The following is a 23020-nucleotide window of genomic DNA, read 5'->3' on the forward strand; positions in this document are numbered from 1 at the left end:
TGGATAACACAGAATCATTCTTGGCAAGATAGTGATATTCTCTCAGGAAATAATTTGACACTATACTTCTGGCCACAAATGACTGTTTTTTGTTTGGTCTTTTTTTCTTAATACATTTATCTCTTACTATCAAACTACTGTATCTATGACTTTCTCACTTGCCCTGTCTGTATCAGGCCCCACTCCGTACTTCAAAGTCTCTATTTGGGTAGCTCCTATTCTATAGATGGGGAAGCTAAATTACCAAGCTCATTCAAGTTCTATGTAAAGCAAGAATAAATTCTAAGTATCTGTGTATGACTCCTCATTTATTCAGTAGGTGCTTCTAAGAAAACACTAACTGTCCACCGATAGATATATGAATAAAGATGTGGTATTATACTACCATATTTGTACCACTACATTGTACATACTACATATATACAATGGAATATTATTCAGCCATAAGAAACAAGGAAATCTTGACATGAGTGACAACATGGATGGGTCTTAAAGATATTATGCTAAGTGAAATAAGTCAAAGACAAAAACTGTATGATATCACTTATATGTGGAATCTAAAACAAACATAACAACAACAAAAAGCCAAACTCATAGAAATAGAAAATATAAGTGGTTACCAGGGGCTGGAGGAGGAGGGGGAGAATGGGGAGATGTTTGTCAAAGAGTACAAACTTGCAGTTAGAAAATGAGTAAGTTTTGGGGATCTAATGCATAACATTGTGATTATAGTTTAAAATATTATATTTATATACTTGAAAGTTGCTAAGAGAGTAGATCTTAAATGTTCTTATTACAAGTAAGTAATTATGGGATGTGTTGGAGATGGTAGCTAAAGCTACCCTGGTAATCATACTACAGTATATAAATTTATCAAGTCAACACATTGTACACTTTAAATTTACACCATGTTATATTGCCAATATTATCTTAATAAAGTTGGGAAAAATAAATTTTATTTTATTTTTTTTTTATGTGGTTTTTTTTTTTTTTTTTTTTTTTGGGAAAAATAAATTTTAAAATGAACAAGCAAAAAAAAGAAAACAGGTAGTACCTGAACTTTGACATCTGTTTGGCTGCCTCTCTACTTTTATTTTTGAGAGGGGAGAGGAAGAAAGAGGGGGGTGGGCAGGGAGTGCATGAGCAGGGGAGGGGCAGAGAAAGGAGACACAGAATTTGAAGCAGGCTCCAGGCTGTGAGCTGTCAGCACAGAGCCCAACACAGGGCTCAAACCCACAAACCTTGAGATCATGGCCTTAGCTGAAGTCAGATGCTTAACCTACTGAGCCACCCAGGTATCCCTCTCTACTTTTTTTTTTTATCTGTTTATTTTTGAGAGAGAGAGAGAAAGGGAGAGAGGGAGAGAGTGCATGCATATGTGTGCAAGCAGGGGAAGGGCAGAGAAAGAGGGAGACAGAGGATATTAAGTGGGCTCTGCACTGACAGCAAAGAGCCCGAGGCAGGGCTTGAATTCACAAACTGTGAGATCATGATCTAAGCCAAAGTCAGATGCATAACTGACTGAGCCACCCAGATACCCCAGGTATCTCTCTACTTTTAAGCTTATTTTTGTTCTTATTTGATAAACATGTTATAAAGTCAGTTAGGCAGTGTCAATACTAAGAATGTACTTTAAAATAGACTGAAAATAAGATTATTCAAGCACATTTTAACACACAATATAAAGAGCTTATTATCCCATCATGCACATAAACTAAGAGAATTTGACAGTAACAAGTATGCAATTTAGCTTCAGCATGAAGGATAATATAATTTTGACAAAAGACAGTTTCCTATTGTCTTTTCCACACATGCACTTATTTCTATGTAAAAATGTGGTAAAAAGAGCCCTGAACAAGATAGAATCTCATCCAGAGGTTATAAAGAAGCCACCACCAGCTTTCACTGGATGATGCAATCTTTTAAAACAATATTTGAATACCTTTAGGTGGAGCAAGCACACTGCTGCCCCCACCACTCCTACTCAAACTGTCACTGGGCCCTAAAGACATTCCAATTTGAAAGCCGTGTCCTAGTCACGTCTTTAACTTGATTGCCTATTAAGTGGGGATTCCTTCTGTTCTATCTGTTGCACAGGGATATTAGGAAGTAAAATAATCTATTATATATCAAACAATAAAAACTCTGGGTGAGAAGATGGTACAAAAGATTAAGCAAAGAGACTGTCTAAATTAACTGTTAATCAGTATACTTAAATTTTGGCACCAAGAGCAAGAACAGAATGATTAAAACACAGGTTGATTCAAAATGTCATTTGCACAATTAAATTTCTATCTTTTCTTCTCTAAATTTTAATCAAATCCAATAGCAAAAGGACCCAACACTTACTTCACATCTGCCACCTTTTGCCCCTTGGGTAGAGTTGAAGGTAATAATAAAATGGCCAAGAGGGGAAACAGGGGAGCAGGGAGAAAGATTACATGAATAATCTTCCAGGTTCCCAAATAATCTAAAGGAGAGATGAAAAGAAGTACGTGACTACCAAAAAAAAAAAAAAAAAAAAAAAAAGATCTTTGTCTTGGAGCAGACTGTAAATAAATATGGATATCTTTGTCCCACTAATGGGTACTAGAAACATAATTTCTTTTATCTTTTCTACCTACACTAGATGGATGGTAAAAAGTTTGGTAAAGGATAAAATTAACATAGATTTTAAAAATTCACGCCAATCATTACTGTATATCAACTCTAATACTCTAAGAAGATATAACAGTAGATTTTAGCATTACACCTGCCCTCAGGGATATTATCCTTAAAGACACAAAAAATGAGAGAAGACAGTAGAAAAACATTTGAGCAGAACACAATCATGTATCCTACTATTGCAGTTAATCCCAGAGCTCAGTGCCTAAAAAGCCCACATACTTGGAATCTTTACTTCATTAAATTCAATAGGTTGCTCTCTGAATGCAAACTTTCTTTTTAAACACAGTTCGAGTCTAAAGTCTGTCAACCTTGAGTATTTTTCTTTCAATTTTCCACCTCCAGGGAAATCTGACAAAAGCATTATTTGCTATGCTTAACAGTTAAGGGATGAGTCAAGCTTTCCCTAGAGATCTGAACCTCTGGTAATGATTTCCTCCCCAACTTTATCGTATTATTTTTATTGCATGTCTCACATTCAAAATGTCTATTTTATGCCCTCCACTGTGGATATCTAGATGAATAATGCACAATTCCTACCTTAAAGTAATTCACAAAAAAGACACAGGCATAGTTTTAACATAGCTGAATATGACAGACAAGTGCAAAGTATCAGTGGGATGTAAGAAGGGCACGTATCAGGAAATGACAAGCTGTCACTAAGATTAGAAGGGTACATTATCAGTTTGCTCCATTGTTGGTGATGCTAAGTTTGATCATTTGAGGAAGAGGACAGCTGCCTGAGTTTTCACTGTAAAAATATGTCTTTTTATAAACCTGGTGGGGAAGGAAGGTATAGAATTTCTGGATAAAATGGGATCTAGCTAGACAAAGCAGAGAAGAAGGGGTGAGAACATTAGGCAGAAGGGAGAGCAAAGGGCCAAGCTGAGAAAAACTAGAGCATGGCCCTGGAGAAATAAGCAGTCCAGAGTGTGATGCGTCTCTGAAGTCGGCCAGGAAGATTGTCAAGGGCCTTGAAAACTGGTTTTAAGGAGATTGTTTTATCATCTACGGTGGTATTCTCCAAAGCATGGTATGCCTTGGGATGCTGGAGAAATTTTAATTGTCTTTTAAAATGTCTATACTTTTGTGTACATTTCATAAAGTGACATTATTATAGGTCTATGACCCATTAACTGAAATCAGGACCTTGAGAGAATGACTGGGGTTCGGGGAGAGAATGAAAAGCTGTTTTCCTTACTAAGTACTGAAAAGCACCCAGGAGAAGCTGTTCAGCAGATGGCTGTATCTAAAACTGCAGATCTGGGGAGGGGCCTTTGCCTGGACATGTAGACTGGGGACAACCACTGAAAATATGAAAGAAAAGAGCAGTGGACCAATTGCTGAACTCTGGGAAACACTAACATTTACAATAATGTGATTACTTTTTTTTCAAAAGGAAAATTAAGAGCACAAAGCAGTGTTTGCATTTTTTATTTAAAAACTTATGGGGCGGCTCAGTTGGTTAAGCGTCTGACTTCGGCTCAGGTCATGATCTCGGGTTCGTGGGTTTGAGCCCTGCATTGGGCTCTATGCTCACAGCTAGCTCAGAGCTTGGAGCCTGCTTCAGATTGTGTCTCCCTCTCTCTCTGACCCTCCCCTGCTCATGCCCTCTCTCTCTCAGAAAAAAAAGAAAAACATTAAAAAAATTAAAAAACAACCAAAAAACCTTAGAGCTCCCAAATATTAACAGCTGGCCCTTAAATATTTTATCTGAGAGAAGGGGGTGGAGTAGAGACAGAGAGAGAGAGAATTCCAAGCAAGCTCTGCATTGTCAGCATGGAGCCTGAGTGGGGCTTGAACTCATGAACCATGAAATCATGACTTGAGCTAAAACCAAGAGCCAGAAGCTCAACCAACTGAGTCACCCAGGCACCCCAGTAACAGCTGGTTCTTACTATTTTCATTAATGTATGAAAATAAGACTCAGTCTACCATGAAGGGGGGAAAAAAAGGGTTTCTGTTAGTAACCCAGCAGTGATTCAGAATGAGATTGTATTTTGTTACCATTTTGGGGGCGGTAGTCAAGAAAGATTTTAAAAGTAGACTATGAAACTCAGACCTGATCATAGTGCTGGGCCAGAAAAAATACAAAGTGAGCCTGGAATGCCTTGTGTCAAAAAGAAAACGTTTCAAGACTGAAAGGGACTATCAATAGCACAGAATGGAACTGGCCTAGAAGGGGTTCTCCCTTATCAAATTTGGGATGATTTGGGTGTCATAAATACTGAATTTTAACACACTGAATATAAAAAGAAACTTTGACTCCGGTAATATTCAAAATATGACAGAAGGAAAAATGGAAAGCTGCTCCTCACAAAAAAATGTGAGCTAAAAAAATGTAGAATGAGGGTGCAATTAGAAAATCCCCATGTTATAAGTCCCATTTAATAACTGACTCAGACTGATAATCATTAGTGGATGTTAAAACCATTAGCTTACTAGTATAACACTCTATGTTAACTACACTGGAATTAAAATTAAAATAAAAAAGTAAACAATAAAACCCACACCAAACCATTGGATATTCACATAGCCTCACAGTCTCCATCTTAAATGAAAAAGTATCTTACGATAGAAAAATAAGACAGATAGGACTTTAGCCAAATTTAGCTTCACCAATGATGGGACAACCGACAGCATGTGACTCCTGATGTTATACAAATGGGAGGTACATATCATCCAGGCAATATTGTTTAATTTAAATCTTATCATGAGGAAACAGTCAAGAAAATTCCTGAATGTAGTATGTTGTGTAAGTTAACAAGCCTGTACTCTTCCAAAATGTATCAGGAAAAGACTTTAAAAAAAAAAGGGCAGGGAACTGCTAGAAAAGAATGAAAGGAAGGAGACCAAACCCAGTACATGAACTGTGCCTAAGTTCACAATAAAAACAAAACAAAAACATATAAAGATATATGGATATGTTGGGAGCAAGTGGGAAGTAGGGATTGTATATTAAATATTACTGAATCAATGTTAATAAATCTATTGGGTGTGTGATAATAGTATGGTGGTTATGTTTAAAAAAAAAAGTCCTTGTTCTTAGGAGATACATGGTGATACAGCCAGTGGTAAAGAGGCATCAGGATGACTGAAATTTATTTTCAAAGGGATCAGTAAAAAACAAAGACAGACCAGAAAAAAGAAAAAGATAAATACACAGAGAGAAGATAAAGCAAAAGTAACAAAATATATACAGTTGGTAAATTAGAGAAACAGGTATTCATTGTACTGCTACCAGTTTTTCTGCAGTTTTAAAACTTTTCAAAATTAAAGTCAGGAGAACATCAAGTAATCAATGTGTGGCTAATATGCTACAATTGATTTTACTTGGACAAATATATTCCTCATAAACTACTTAATACTTTTTAAAAAGGCCACCACAAAATCCCTTCCCATCAAAGCTAACCAAGCTAAGAGGCTGGCTAACATTACCTCTGGTTAGGGTCAGCAACATAATTTATTTTTGTGTTTTTCCTCATGAATGTAGGATCACTTACCTGTGAAGTGAACAAATCAGCAAAACACCTCTAACATTTAGTCACCTCACCAAAAACAATTTAACAGTGGAAAAGCTATAATCTTCTGGTTTTAAAATAATTTATTTCATAGTCTGTTTTAATTTCAGGTCTCAGAGCATACATTATTTAATCAAGAGGTGCTGGACAGAGATTGTAAAAAGGGAGGAAACATTTAGGATAAGAAACTGCCTCAGTTTCATTAGGATTTAATCCTACCTTGTAATGTCTTGCTAGGATAAATTTCTATCATACTTCTTTTGTGCTTACAAAAAACATTAACTTCTGAATTTCCAATGTTGTAAATAAAAAGTTTTACAATTAAGTATGCATTCATTTGACACACAAGGCAACCAAATAATTGTCATCAACATTAGCATAATGTGTATTTCCTGTCACTGCACTAACATTAAACTAAACTTCAAACCACAAAAACATTGTGACTAACATTAAAAAGGCAAGCTGTAAGTTACTCAAAGCTTATAAAGGACAAATTGCACATGGTTAAGATGGGACATCATTTGACAAGGGCTGGTGTTGTGCATATGGCTGCTTTTTTTTATAAGAAGGCCACCGGCAAACAGGGCAACAGTGTCGGCCTCCAGCCAACCACATCACAATGCAATTCTGATGGAACACATGAGCACAAGGCAACCCCATTAGCAAACATCCATTTTCAAAATTCTCTAGGCAAACAACACATTCAGTACAGTGCAGCATATCAGCAGGCCAAGTTAACCAATCAGGTTCCATATCTTCATTAGCATTATATAATCCGTACGACCTCCCCTTCCTTTCGTATGGGCTGGTCTGACAATATTTATTGGCACATGAACAAGCCTCAGCATCACAGTGACTTGCTCTTCCTGGAGAATTGTGAACTATGCTTTGTTTATCTTCAAATACTTCCTTTTCACTCCTAAAAGTGTCTGTGCTCTCGCTGTCTGAGTCATTTTCAATATCTTGAGAACCCTCCGACATTTCCTCTTCAGACTGGACTCCAAGACATTTAAATCGCCACACTGGCAAATTTTTAATGTAATCAGTCGGTATCAGAGGGTGAAGCCAAAGGTCAGGGAAAGCTAACCGCTCCAAGAATAAGTCAGGGTCTTCGTCCCAATCAGATTCTATAGGAAAGTTCTGAAAAGAAGCAATCGGGTGGAAGAGGTAGCTGGTGTACCAGTCCCACAGACTTGATAACCATTCTAAGTTATTGGCATTGACTTCATCATTGTTGTTGTTGCGCCGTCTCTTCTTCTCAAAGTAATCAATTAGTAAACCATGTCCAAGGTAAGTACTGAGAAATAGGGCCGGGTGGGAAGAATAGAACATCCAGTCTGCCCTTACCCATGATGCAAGTGTGGTTGTGTTGGAATATCGCAACAATTTTAAGCTATATTCATAAAAGCTATCTAGGTAAGGGAGCTGTAAAAAGCCCAACACAGGTAGCCAGGAAATAATTAATAGAGAATTGTATGTCCCTAAAGTGCTTATGAGAACCACAAATCGCTTTATGGTTGCTCCTTGTGTGATAAATAAGTCCATCCATGCCATAAGATTAACCAGAACCAAGCTCAAAACAAACAGATCATTTACTTCAGGTTGTAATGAGCGCAAAAATGCATCCATGGCCTGAAGGGATATAAATTCACCTGTGTGGTTTCCGTATCTGTAAATTCCTTCAGGAGTTCTAAGAATGTAGGATGGCATGTTATATACACCAATATCTGTCATAAAGCTCTTGTTGTCCCAATTTTCCACATTAACAAAAATAAACTCAACTCTTCCAGTAAACTTTATACTTAGTGCAGAGAAGAAAGCTGGGGGTTGGTCAAGGTTTGCAAATAGGTATATTTTTATCCAATATTGATCGCTTTTATTCCATTCTTCTTTCAAATGTTCAGCATTATAAATGGTTTTGATCCGAGAAGCTGCATGAGCAGTGATCCACTTAAAAATGTGCTCCACTTCAATCTTGCGCCCGCTGTATTCTTTAAGCATGACTTTCCCTTTAGAAGTGCTTGTTTGTGGGACAGACATAATGAGTGTGGATCGTACCCAGCCTCTTCTCCTGCAGTATCTGTAAGAGAGTAAGCCGGAAGTAAAAACCAGGCTGGTAGATGAGCTAGCATGTTCATCTTCACTGTTGTGCACTTTGTTTCCCCCCAACAAATCTCTTTAGCACTTGAAAGGTACTCTCTCCCCAAAACCAAATAACCTCCAAATAATCAAAAGTAATCCCAATACCTGGCAGTTGTACAAGAACAAAAGCAAGCTCTCTTTTTGTTGTTTTTATTGTGCTTGTTTGTTTTTGCTTCATATCTCTGTATTTCTATTTTTTTGAAGAATAGCCTTAAGTCAGGGAAATCAGAAAATACTTCAGCATCTATTATGTACATAATATACTGCCTTATGTGCTTACAAGATCCAAAGATAATAGGAAAATAATTCCTGCTCACAGAAAATTTAAAATACTATTAAGGAGACAAAACAGAAGTATAAAGCTATAGCTATTCAATTACTAAATAATGTAGAAGTTGAAAAAAGAAAAAAGAAATATCACTGAGAGTTTGATCTGGTGAAGATTTCATGAAAGGTTTGGGAACTGAATGAGGTCTTAAAGGTGGTTAGATTTACATGGGCAATGAGAGAACAGGTTCCCCTACATGCCACATCCCTGACTTGAAGGCAAGCTGCTTAAGGGGAGGAGCCATGTTGTGCCTTATTAACTCAAGCCCCCACCAATAGGCAATAGTAGCAGTGCCCCACACAGGCACTGCTACAAAGTAATCCATACGAAAGCTCACTTAAGAAAGAGCAAGTCCCATACTTTTTTGTATTCTCTCATTTCTTTAATGAAAACCATGGGGAAGAGTATTTAGTACAGATGAAACAAAGTTAAATTTTCAGATTAAGAAGAGATTCAGTTCAAGGATGAGTAAGCATAGAAGAATTTAACTAAAATTAAGTCACTTGTTTAGATTTATCCTGTGTGGTCACAACTCCATTCCTTTTGGAAATGGACAAGTTCTTGCTATACTACTTGTGACATCCCTCTCCCCCTAAAAATCTAGATGAGGAATAAAAGGAGATACTGGATAAATAAAAACAGCTGTTGTAGGACAGTGGAGAAATGATAAGTGAAACGTTTTCCTTTTTTAAAAAAAGTATTTTCCAAAGACCTACCGTGTGGAATTTCATGATATGTAAATTTACCTCAGTAAGGTTGGAAAAAAGAAAATCTACTATGCAGATAATTTGCTCATTATAGATTTGTAATTGGATGGCAATAAATATTCAATTTCTTATTTTGCTATTCAAAATGTTGATATAAAAATTGTAAGTGTTATGCTTTAGTTAGTAAGCATGGATTATATTTTATTTAAACAAGCATACTACACATTTATATGATCAGACTGAAAGTCTTAACATATGTCATAAAGTTTTATAATGATAATAATTAATTGTATCTCAGGAATTTTGTGATATAACTTAAGATACATGAAGACAGCATGTTATGTCATAAAGACAAGGTTAAGTAATGACTCTGAGAAACTGTCTGGGTGACTCAGAATCACAGACCCTGATTCAGCTTCTTGTTGAGTTGATATACTTCCTTAACAAGATAGATTCCATTAATATCGATATTTTTTTCTTTTTTAAAAAAGAATATAAAAAAATAAAGAATAAAAAGTAAGAAAAGAGAGAGGAGTGATAAGAGAGAGAGGAGAGAGGGAGAGAGAAGGAGGGAGAGGGAGAGGGAGGGAGGGAGGGGGAGGGAGAGAGGGAGAGAGAGAGAGAGAGAGAGAGAGGGAGAGAGAGAGAGAGAGAGAGAGAGAGAGAGAGAGAGAGAGAGAGAATCTCAAGCAGGCTCTGCACTGTCAGCACAGAGTCCAATGCAAGGCTTGAACTCATGTCGGCTGCTGAACCAACTGAGCCACCCAGATGCCCCAATAGCAACACTGCTTTAAGTGAAATTGATTGAGAATTATCAATTCCTGCAAAGAAAATATCTTGTTCCCTTAACACTGTATTTGTATAATGCAAGTAATTCATTGACATAAATTCTGTTTTTACCCTGTGCCTTCAGAAGCAACAAGTCAAATAGGTAATTGCCTTATTTACATCTTAAAAAGCTTTAAGTAGCTTTAATTTTTAAATTTCAAAGGATACTTGTGTTGACACATTTCTACTCTTGCTATCCTTTCAATCTTTCTATAACTACCTCAGAGAATACTGGCTTCTGAGTAGTGCCATAAAATGACAATCTTTCTGACAGAAAAGCAAAACAGTCAAAGAAAGTCTTAGTGTATACATTTCTCCATATAAGAAAACAAATGTATTCTGTGCTTTCTTTTCAGTTTAGAATTAAGTGATAGCTTTAACGATTATCTTTCCAGATAGAATTTAAGAGTACCAAGGAGGGGCGCCTGGGTGGCTTAGTCGGTTAAGCGTCCGACTTTCGCTTGGGTCATGATCTCGCGGTTTGTGGGTTCGAGCCCCGCGTTGGGCTCTGTGCTGACTGCCAGCTCAGAGCCTGGAGCCTGTTTCAGTCTGTGACTCCCTCTCTCTCTGACCCTCCCCTGCTCACGCTGTCTCTCTCTCTCTCCTAGAAATAAATAAAAAATATTTAAAAAAAAAAAAAAGAGTACCAAGGAAAAGAAAAAGCTGTATGTCATCATATACCTTTTGAATTCTATCAGGTTTTCCAGATGTAAAAAAAAAACTCTAATACTTATTTTTATTAAAATTTTCAAACGTTTATTCATTTTTGAGAAACAGAGGGATAGAGCATGAGTGGGGAAGAGGCAGAGAGAGAGGGAGACCCAGAATCCAAAGCAGGCTCCAGGGTCTGAGCTGTCAGCACAGAGCCTGACATGGGGCTCAAACCCACGAACCCTGAGATCATAACCTGAGCTGAAGTCGGTCGCTTAACCGACGAAGCCACCCAGGCGCCCTAAAACTCTATACTTATAAACACTAGGTTAGTTACATTCATCTAAACACTGGTCTGAAGAAGTCCAACAAACAAAAGTATATCGTATCAATTTTAAAACTCCACAGCTAAACAGAAATAAAGACTAATGTACATATTATTTTTTAAAAATAACTTCACATTACCTTATACTGATATAAAAACTTTTACTGACAATTCAAAAAAATACTTTTATAAAGATTCGAATAAATTCAATGACAATACCATGAAAATAACCTCTAGGTTTTTGGTGTGTTTTTTTTTTTTTAATGTTTATTTAATTTTGAGAGAGACAGACCAAGAGTAGGGGAGGAGCAGAGAGAGAGGGAGACACAGAAGCCGAAGTAGGCTTCAGGCTCTGAGTTGTCAGCATAGAGCCGGACATGGGACAAAAACCCACGACTGCAAGATCATGACCTGAGCCAAAGTTGGATGCTTATCCGACTGAGCCACCCAGGCGCCCCTAATAACCTCTCGTTCTTAAATTAGTAAACCTTTTGAGATCTCTTAGAGACTTTGAAGATTAAAAATGATAGAAAGCACAGGGCATCCGGGTGGTTAAGTCAGTTAAGTGTCCGACTTTGTATCAGGTCATGATCTCGTGGTTTGTGAGTTTGAGCCCCACATTGGGCTCTATGCTGACAGCTCAGAGCCTGGAGCTTGTTTTGGATTCTGTCTCCCTCTCTGTCTACCCCTCCCCTGTGCTCGTGGAGGAGGCTGCCCTGGGAGCCACACCAGAGAAAGAACTCCAGTAAAGAAAGCAAAATAAACAGTGGAGTAGAGAGTTTGGTGTTTACTTAATAAATCTGAAATTAAGATGATGACTCAATTATTCAACACTTGCTAAATAATACTATTCCTTGCCCTGTTATACCCTGCATTGACATTTTTTTTTTTAAGTTTATTTCTTTAGAGAGAGAGGGAGAGAAAATAAGCAGGGGAAGGGCAAACAGAGAGGGGGAGAAAGGATCTGAAGTGGGCCCTGCACTGACAACTGACAGCTCAGAGCCCAATGCAGGGCTCAAACTCACAAACCATGAGATCATGACCTGAGCCGAAACCTAGGAATGCTTAACAGACTGAACCACCCAAGTACGCCACCCTACACTGACATTCTGAATACACGTTTCTAGATCTCCCTGTTTTGTTCTTCTATATCTCCAAAATCCTCAAAAACAGAAAAAAACAACCCTAAGCACAGCTTCTATGGCAATAGTTCTTATTCTAGTTGTAAGATTTTCCCAATAAAAGCTAACATGAATAGGACATATCAAAACTGATATAAGTAACTATGCATCAAAATCCTCATCTTGTGATGAAACCAAAGATGAAGTAAAAGTGCTTTTCTGATAACAAAAAATAGTAGCTGCAATCAACAAAGAGCAAAATTTGCTCAAAAAAAGATCTGTTCCACCATAAATAAGAGGTGAGATTATTTTTTTACATTTTTTAAATGTTTATTTGCGGGGCAGGGGGAGGCAGGGGCATAGAGAGGAGACAGAGAATCCCAAATAGGCTCTGTACTGTCAGCACAGAGCCCAATACAGGGCTCAAGCCCACGAACTGTGAGACCATAACCTGAGCTGAAATCAAGAGTCAGAAACTCAACCAACTGAACCAACCAGGAGCCCAAAGAGGTGAGATCATTCATTCATTCATTCATTTTTAATGTTTTATTTATTTCTGAGAGAGAGAGGGAGAGAGAGAGAGAGAGACAGTGTGAGCAGGGGAGGGTGAGAGAGAGAGAGAGAGGGAGATACAGAATCTGAAGCAGGCTCCAGGCTCTGAGCTAGCTGTCAGCACAGAGCTCAAACCCACAATCTGTGAGATCACGACCTGAGCCGAAGTTGGATGCTTAACCGACTGAGCCACCCAGGCGTCCCAAGGTGAGATTATTTAAAGATGAAAGATATAGAGGAAAATATACAAAGGGAGCTTACATGTATCTCTTCATCATTCCTCACCTAGTACAGAATCAAAAAGAAAAGCTAGAAAAATGTGTATTAAAATCTGCTTGACTCAATTATCATTTGAAATGATAAAATGCATTTTTAATGCATTTTGTTTTATAAGACTACACCAAAAAAAGTCCAACACTGCTATTTCCTTCAGTTTTTCATATTAAATAGATTACCTTTGTTTTCTGTTGTGCTTAGCTTGTTTTGGAATTCTTTATTAATGTTATGTAACAATTCATAAATGTGTTTAACCTTTATATTTTTGTAAACTTATTTTTACTTGATATTTTCTAATATGTTTATAAGTTACAGTGTTGAAACACATTAATTAGCTCACTGATGTTTTACAAAATCCATTCTGAATTATTTTTCAATAAAATAGTGATGATAATACTGACTTTTGGCATTATCTGAAAAAAAATTGGCACTATCACTTGTTTTGGTATTGCAATCACCAGTGAGGGTGAGAAAGATCTTTCACCCACACTCTATTTGGGAATGATGGAATCAGACAAATGCAACGGTCATTGACAAATGAAGGATAAAAATAACAATGATTTCCTTTTCATTAAAACATTAACACTAAGGCTGCTTTGGACATTTCAACAAAAGGTGTTAACATGTGGTGAAGATGAGAATGCAGAGCTTTGTGGGAAGACGGGGAGACTGTGAGTTAGAAGATACAAGAACTTTCCTTCTTATCTCCAACTCCCAGGGGATTCTACACCTTACAGGGTGGATCACATCCGATAATTCCAGTAAGCAAAACAATCTTGAGGCAAACTGAAGCAAACATAAGCCTAAAGGAGAAAAGGCTGGAAAAAATGAGGTACAACAGTAGCACAGAAGGGCTTTCCATAGCTAATGGGCTTCCCATTGGGGCCACATATCAGTAAGTAACACGGTCAGCTGTATTACTTACATTAGAAACTACGTGATGTTGTGGGGTTTTCTACATATATATCATACACCCTCTTCTCCACAGCACTAAATAGACATGGTATACATGCTAATCTTTTACTACATATTTACTGAATGAATAATTAAATGAATACTTGTAAGTAAAACTTGATGGCACTAGAAGTGGAAAAAAAAAGTACTTCAGGGGCGCCTGGGCGGCTCAGTCAGTTGAGCATCCGACATGGGCTCAGGTCATGATCTCACGGTTTCTGAGTTCGAGCCCTGCATCGGGCTCTGTTCTGTCAGTGCAGAGGCCCCTTCAGATCCCTCTAGCCCCCTCTCTGTCCCTCTCCTGCTCCCACTCTCAAAAATAAAAATAAATAAATAAATAGAAATAAAAACTTAAAAAGCATTTCAAAGAAATAATGTTATAATGAAACAAGAAATAACAAGACAGATGAAATAGTGGAGATGATGACAAAAGAACACAAAAATGCCTCCAAGGATTCTTGTCTGAGAAAATGGGAGAAACAAAAGGCAAAACAGTAAAAAACAGAAAAAGGATGGGTAGAAAAGGGTACACACTTGGTTTAAAAAAATGAAACTGAATCTGAATTTGGCCACTGGGTTTAGGGAAAAGGGCATATCTAGGAGCAGCTGTACAGCAGATGGAAATGAGTGTCCACATGTAAACTAGAAGTCAGAACTGTAACAAAAGATTTCTGTCAGCACAAAGTTATAATGTGCTGAAGTCTCTTTGGGAAGAAAATTGAAACAAAAGGACTGAAGACATGTTCTTAAGAGTCATTCCCACTAGAAAGAATACAGAAGAATGGGATAGAGAAAGAAAGCAGCTCAGAAAGAAACTGCCAGTTTATCAAAAACTATTTATCAAGAGCCTGTTTAACTCAAGCGTCCTAAACATAATTATCTTTCAGTTCAAATAGGCTTTATCATTGTCGTTATTAAGTAAGACAATTCTGGTCAGAACTCAAATTCTAAGAATTGCCTAGTCAACTCACCTGGGGTCACTGGAACAATTAAAAGTGCCTGTACGTATTCCAAATCTCGACACCTTTTTCACCATTTTCTCCCAGTGGATTTTACCGACCAAGGGACTTCTGTCATTTGCTATGACCTATTCTCCCAGAAAGAAAAACAGAAACTTTAATTACCTAAAATGAAGTCAAACCAATCACTTATATCAATAATATATCTTCACCTTTTGCAAAAAGATTCTGTTCTATCATCATTGCAATTCTTGAAGAAATAAGTGTCCAGCTGAAAAGGCTTAGAACATTGAGTACAGTGCATTAAACTTCCACACTTTGTGGCAGTTACACTGAGGGGGAATCAAAACCATATTAAAAAGCTAGCCACATCCTCCATCCTGATTCTTTAGAATTAAGTTACACAGGAAGAAAATGGCCCTTGGAGTCATTTCTCCACTATGAAAATTTTAAACAATAATCCAAATAAAGCTTACTAGAAATTATCACATGTGAGTTCGATGAGTTCAAATTTCACTTTTTAAAAGTCTAATTATGGAGCCAAGAGTCAAACATATATTTTCTATTAAACTATGCTTTGATTAAATCAATACTGCCACCTCTACAGCTTTTTCTTAACAATCACAAAAGGTTCTAATATATAAAAAGTACCACAATGAATTCTACACTCTGGAACTTCTATTTCAAATCTGCAAATAGCTTTCAAACACAATTAAGATTGGAAGAAGTAAAAGATTTTTTTAAAAAAAATAAAAGGAAGTAAAAGGAAAAATTGTAAATTAACCTTCAAAATGTGTAACGACTTCTTTCTCAGCTTTTCTAATCGTTAATGCCTTTTCCTTTTATTCCCTAACCTTCCTGTTTTGAAGGAAGGCAAGACTTCAACAGAGATACTGATAAAAAATGAATTATATATTTAAAAAAGAAACACAAAAACAACTAAATGGGAACTTAAACGAAAGCCAAAAATGTCTAAAGTCTTCATGAACCATCTGTTTGATTTATTTTAAGCCCAGGGTATATAGGCCAAGTTTATTTTCACAAATGCTATGCAGCCGATGTTATCTAACTGAAAATTACAACACAATACTCTGGGGTCCTTTCTGGGAGGAAGGACCATTTTCATGTCCACAAAGCCTCCAGGAAGTGAAATCCCAGGTATGTGTGTGAAATGAGTGCCGATAGTCTACTCCCTGGGAGATGCAAGAGTGGTGCAGCTACCTCATGGTGGCCTCTCTGTTGGGAAGTCTAACAAATTTCAAGGGCAGCAGGAAGAGAGAGAGCACACAGTGGTAACTAGTGACTTGAAATTCACTTTTTGAAATTCACTTTTTGCGCAGACAGAACACTGTCTACTAATCCCTGCCATATACCATTGCTACTATCATCCCCACATCTACAGAGACATATATCTGGTACCTAATATTTTGTAACAACTTTCATGCTTAATAAATACACAAACGCATACACAATTTAGGGCATTAAAGCAAATGGTTTTGATAGTGCTTTTCAGTGAAAATGGATGGTCTTATTGAAGGAGACATTTATTATTTAAATGCTCAGGGGCGCCTGGGTGGCTTAGTCGGTTGAGCGTCCGACTTTCGCTTAGGTCATGATCTTGCGGTTCGTGGGTTCGAGCCCCGCGTGGGGCTCTGTGCTGACTGCCTATTTCAGAGTCTGTGTCTCCCTCTCTCTCTGACCCTCCCCTGTTCACGCTGTCTATCTCTCTCTCTCCTAGAAATAAATAAAAATTTAAAAAAATAAATAAATAAAAATAAATAAATAAATGCTCAGATGGTTGAGGTAACCAGGAAAAGGGCAATCTGAGGACATGAAAGCTCTTTCTGAGGTTCATACGTTACCCAGCTAAGTCTCTAGCTTTCACATTTTTTCCATGGTCAAAAAGGGCTGGATCTATTTTACCTGAATAATCAGGAAGATAAAGCAAGGCAGGTAGTTTTCTTTTTTTTCCCTACTACTCAAGAGTAAATATGGTAGGTGCACTTGGTTGGGCACTCAACTCTTGATCTCAGCTCAGGTCATGATCTCACAGATTCATGAGTTTGAGCTCTACATAGGGCTCTGTGCTGACAGCGCAGAAACTGTTTGGGATTCTCTCTCTCTCCCTGTCTGCCCCTCTCCCATGCTTGTGTGCACGCTCTCTCTTTCAAAATAAACATTTTTTTTTAAAAGAGTCAATATGGTAGTTCTTCTTTCCATCAAGTAATCAAAGACATTTTGCATTTATTTTCCAGATTACAGAGAAGGATTAAGAATTCTCTGTGGATTCACATTACTGTACTCCCTACTTTTTAAAAGAACTCTTTCCTAAATAGAGCTTCCTTTTCACTCCCATTTCCTGATCAAGGCTGTAAATAACCCAAACATTTCAGGTCAGTGTTTATAATGACATTGCATCAAGGGGTTATAAGGTTGCTTTAGTCATTGTAAGGTATGGCCCTAAGTCTAGGGGCATTCTTCAGTGAAGATCTTGTCCACCACACAGGTATCTTTTAGACTTACAAGAGCTCCAATTCTAGGAAAGGAACTAGGCAGTTGTTGGCAGGCACCCCTGGTTACAGCACAGACAACACAAGTCTATGATCAGAGGTGGGAACATCTAAGCAGGTATGTGACAGTGTTTAACCCCAGGGCCTTATTTACTCAGCAAGCTGTTCCAACACTGGCTTTTGAAGAGTTTAATGATCCCTAACAGAGAGAGCCACACAAAAATGAAAACTCCTCTAGGCATTCATTGTGTGAAAGCATTTTGTTGGACTCTGCAGTTACATTTATGTAATTAGAAATTGCTCTGTCCAATGCCCTATACGGTTACATTATTCAACTAAAGGTCCAGTATAAATTAAATTTTGTAGAGGTTGAATGAAATCACCACTAAACATTTTAATATCTTCACAAAATAACTCATCGGGCGGAGTCACATGGCACAATCACACATTCTAAGCCTATTACTACTGGGTCACACCAGCAGGAGCTCCCAACTTACAGCTCATATCCAAAAGTATGCACGATGATTCTGAGTGGCACTCACACTGCTGGTCTTATTAAAAGCAGAGACATATTCCTCGGCAGTTCAGGAAGGATGTTGTGTTCTCTATGGGGAATATTTTCAGAAACTAGAAAAAAACTAGATGAAAGTACAGCCTGAGTTCCAAGTCTGGGACAGACTTGGCAGGATAGGCTGGAAGTGAAGGAATCTTTCCCTCCCCCTTCCCAGGGTATCTGCCTCTCTAACTGGCAGCCCTACACTGGCTCACCATTGTATTTCCTGCAGCTACTATAGTGCCTAACTCATTTGGGTACTCATTAAATATTCATGTTGAACTAAACTATTTTTGCTTTTTACAGCTTAGTAACTTCATTCTTCTACTTCTGCCTATACAGGTTCTCTGAAGCCGCCAAGTTTTGACATCTCTTATGAGTCCCTTCCCCAGCAACCCGTCATCTGGAATATTTTCCGGACAAACACTAGCATAAGTAGTACCTTATTATCCAATTACATATCAGTGTTCTTGACCCCACTGAGACATACGGACTTCTAATTCAATGAATTTAAAAATATACTTTTTCCAGAAAAAAACTACCGTAATTTTCCTAGGTGCCACTTCCCTGTCAATAGAGTTCTTCATCTCTCAAGATGCTAACACCAAAACAAACCATCTAACTCAGCTGGGAAAGGTAATCATATACTGAGATTTTTACTGATCTATACATTTTATTTAGTAAACCAAATTGTAAGCCGTTTTATGGCACAGGCTATAGGTTTTTCATCTTTGTGCCCTGAGTGCTAATCATAAGGTTTAGCTGGCACATTAGATTTCAATAAGTATTTGCTAGATGGTTGGATAAATGGATGAAACCAGTGGGTTTGCTGAGAGATGTTTAACAACTAGCTCTCCAAAAGAAAAAGGAAGCTCTGATTTCTATTACTTGCTGATTTCCTTGGTATAAATACTCCCATATGGCCACTTTCAAGTTACCAATGTGTTATCCCTAAACCTGGAGTTGGAAAGAGATGTTAACACTCTTCATGTGCAGTATGAGTTGGCTCCAGCACACCATGCACGGAACTGTGTTGGACAGCATGTGGTGCTAAGTGCACATATTTTTTGATGTTAACCTTGTGTAGTCCAGTTTAACATTGCAAAGAAAACCTGGGGTTCAGTTTACTGTCTATTCCCTTCCACATGTATTATAGGTATTACATTGGTATAAGAAAAAAAAAGCCATACCCTTTTGCCTAATGTTTAGACGTAATCAGAGTATCTGCCATAGATGCCATCACAGCATCTAGACTACATTAAGTAACATAACTCCCCAGAAGAGGAGAGCTGTGCTATATTTTCTGCATTTCTCAACATTTCATTTTATTTTTATTTTTTTAAATTTTTTATTTATTTATTATTTCTAGGAGAGAGAGAGAGAGAGACAGCGTGAGCAGGGGAGGGTCAGAGAGAGAGGGAGTCACAGACTGAAACAGGCTCCAGGCTCTGAGCCGGCAGTCAGCACAGAGCCCGACGCGGGGCTCGAACCCATGAACGTGAGATCATGACCTAAGCGAAAGTCGGACGCTTACCCAACTAAGCCACCCAGGTGCCCCTCAATATTTCATTTTAATAAGGAGCTCCTACTTTCAAAATCATAGACCAACTTTTTTTTTTTAATGTTTATTTTTGAGAGAAAGAGAGATAGAGCACAAGCAGGGGAGGGGCAGAGAGGGAGGGAGACACAGAATCTAAAGCAGGGTCCAGGCTCTGAGCTGTCAGCACAGAGCCTGACACAGGGCTCGAACTCACAAACCACGAGATCACAACTTGAGCTGAAGTTGGATGCTTAACCGACTGAACTACCCAGGGGTCCTGATCATAGACCAACTTAAATAAATATATACAAATTGTATAAAACTATTAAAAGTGGGGACAAGCGATTGGAAAAACAAAACCCAATGGCATTTAATTACTTCTTTGGTATCTTCACTAGCTTTCTTTATGAGTAAACAGAAATAAAAGTTTTCACCAAAACAAAATAAATGATAAAGTGGTTGCCACGTATTTCACCTCTAAAGGTGACTCTAAAGTCAAGAAAGGAATAAATAGGTTAGAATCTCCCTAAACAAAGCTTCATCTAGAAAAAAAAATAAACAAGTTTTATAACAGCTATTAACTCTTTTTAGCCAAACAGGAAATAGAATAACATGATACTTCGGTAAATATTGACCAACGTTTTACTTTAAATCATGTGATGCTTTTCATTGCTACCTCAATTCTAGTGACATTAAATTCCTTATGATGGGGAAAAAGCCAGTAGGGAACAAATATCACAGTCCTTCCTTGAACAAAGGTCAAAAAGGAGAAATTGAAATGTTAAGATAAGGATAAATCAATGAGTCCTGCAGAGCATGCTAACTTTTCCATTTCAGGCTAGCCACTGTGCCATCTGCCTAAGAGTTTTCTGGGGTGGGGGCAGGGGAAGTAACTCTTTAATTTGTGATACTTAGATGATTGGGTGGTGGTAAAATCAAAGAATCCACAACACTAGAAGATCAATAACTAACGAAAGACATGAGCTTAAGTTAGGAACAAAGCAGGAAAACTTAGATTGTTAGAAGTGTTAGGAAAAAAGAGGACTTAGTTGTTCCAGGGGTTATATAATGTGTTACATGTCCCATATGTGTTGTTGCCTGGAAACCTGAAATTAGTTCTTTTCACCTCATATTACATGAAGTGTAATATTCATATTCCATATCAGGATAGATGTGGAAAAGCTTGACATGAAAAGGAGTGTCCTACTATTCTGGTTTAATGTAAGGATAATTCATGAGCACTAACACATTTCAGAACAATTAAGAAAAGAAAGGTATAAAGACCATTAACATGTATCATGCAGCAAATAAAAGCATGAGCTGCACAGAAGACACATTCATAAGGAACACAGGATAAATTAAATAATTTATAGTAATTTATTTTTCTCATGTAGGGTCATTCCACATGTAGTGTCACCAAAAAAGATAATCAACCTAGATTACCAATCCACTACAGAAAAATAATGAACTGAGCAAGTGATGAAATAGGTAAGTAATATACCCATTTATTAAAGTACCATTTTCGGGGCACCTGGGTGGCCTAGTTGGTTAAGCATCAGACTCTTGATTTCACCTCAGCTCATGATCTTACCATCTGTGCAATCCACTTGGGACTCTCCCTTTGTCTCTGCTCTTCACCCACTCATGTGCACTCTCTCTCTCTCAAAATAAACTTAAAAAAAAAATAAACTTTAAAAAAGTCACACTTTCCCTAAATAAGTAAATCCAGACATCCTTTCAATGACATGATATATGAAGCCTAAAGTCCTAATTATCAGTTTTATGACATCTAACTACATTTTTTTCTCAATAAATACAAAAGAAAACCGTAATTCATTGGAGTAAGGAAGGATATTAGAAAAATGGAAGGAAAAGAAAAAACTCTGAAGTGTTTAAATATTTCTTACACAGGCTACCTACAATAAAGGTAATCTGAAGAGGATTGAACTGGCTGGGATCTATGCACTTCTCACAAACTAAAAAAAAAAAAAAAAAAATGACAGAGCCAACTGAAATTGGTCAGCTTCTTTTAAAACAAATAGAAAAGAAATATAATTCAAATTATTAAAACCAGAATTTTTAAGTTATCCTTCACAAGAGATTAGATAAATATGATCTGAGCTAAAAGAATGACAAGCAACCAAGAGAATACTTATCTTGTTCCTAACAGACATTTTCACTTTAAAAAACAAAACAACAACAACAAAACAGCCCCCTTTTAAGAGTTTAAACCAACATCTGTGCTGATGGTTTAGCTTGGTGGCTTTAGAATGCTTGAGGACAGGGTTTCAATCTCAATCTTCTCAATTGTCCTGCACAATTGAGAGACTGTTCTTCTAAGCCAATCCAGTTGACAGATATAAGCCCCTGACTCCAAGTGACATAAGCCAGACATGGGTGGTCAGTGCAAATACTGAAGGTCACTGGAAAAATTAAATGTGTGTCCTACTACCATTAGCACACAGAGAACCATACAAATATATTCCATCTTTCTTAGGAGTCATTTTTCAATCACTAATACCTGTGAGGCTTAAAAAATATTTTCAGAGGAAAATTATTTAGTGATTACAATTTAAATGCTAACCTTCACAATCATTCATTATTTGTTCTTCATTTCATTAAAGTGTCACTTTATCAGAGAATTCTTTGTCATTCTCTGACTCTTTGCCTTGTTTATTTTTCTCCTTAGCATTTTCCACTAGCTTGATGTTGTATTAAATATTTACTTATTTATCGCCTACCTCTCCCAAGTGGAATGTGAGCTGCCTGAGAGAGCAAGGATTAGCCTGCTGTATGTTCCTGGTGTATCTCCAGGGCCTGGCATACAACTAACTGCTAAAGAAACTGTTTCAATTTTGTCATATATTAAGGGATTTTAATCTAGATCTTTTTTTTTTTTAATTTGTGGGGTTTTTTTGTTTTTTGTTTGTTTGTTTGTTTTTTTGAGGTGGAGAGAAGGGCAGAGAGAAGGAGAGTGGAAATCTTAAGCAGACTCCACACCCAGCTCAGGGTCTGAGGCATAAAGCCCAATGTGGGGCTCAAACTCAAAAGGACAAACTCATGACCTGAGCCAAAATCAAGAGTTGGACACTTAACGGACTAAACCACTTAGGTGCCCCAATCCACGGTTACATTTAATAGAACATTAAAAAATAGGGGCACTGGGTGGCTCAGTTGGTTAAGCATCTGTTGATTTTGACTCAGGTCATGATTTCAGGGTTAGGAGATCAAGCTTTGCATTGGGCTCCACAGTAACAGGGCAGAACCTGGTTGTGATTGTCTCTCTCTCAAAAATAAACAAACTTAAAAAAGAAAATAAGTCATTTGTAAGCCAAGAATATATGTTAATTAGTGAATCAGAATGTGTTCATTTTTTTATAGGCAGAATC

The 23020-nt window shown here is 37.4% G+C and overlaps 1 protein-coding gene across 2 annotated transcripts in view; it reads right to left on the reverse strand.

Moving 5' to 3' along the window:
• LOC120245535 (charged multivesicular body protein 3) overlaps positions 1-23020 on the reverse strand; it is a 102784-nt gene that overhangs the window by 74461 nt on the left and 5303 nt on the right. The window contains exons 3-4 of one of the 2 annotated variants that reach the window (XM_039252618.1): positions 15041-15156; positions 6251-8265 (exon numbers count right to left, since the gene is read on the reverse strand). The exons of the other annotated variant lie outside the window; for it this stretch is intronic. Of the exons in view, the coding sequence (XP_039108549.1) occupies positions 6690-8265; positions 15041-15156 (1692 nt within the window). The 3' untranslated portion in view covers positions 6251-6689. Of the gene's footprint in view, positions 1-6250; positions 8266-15040; positions 15157-23020 lie in introns of those variants that run through there. 2 annotated transcript variants of the gene reach the window in all.

Source organism: Hyaena hyaena, unplaced genomic scaffold (assembly GCF_003009895.1).
Source record: "Hyaena hyaena isolate Hyena2069 unplaced genomic scaffold, ASM300989v1 scaffold_421, whole genome shotgun sequence".
Taxonomy (NCBI): Eukaryota; Metazoa; Chordata; class Mammalia; order Carnivora; family Hyaenidae; genus Hyaena; species Hyaena hyaena.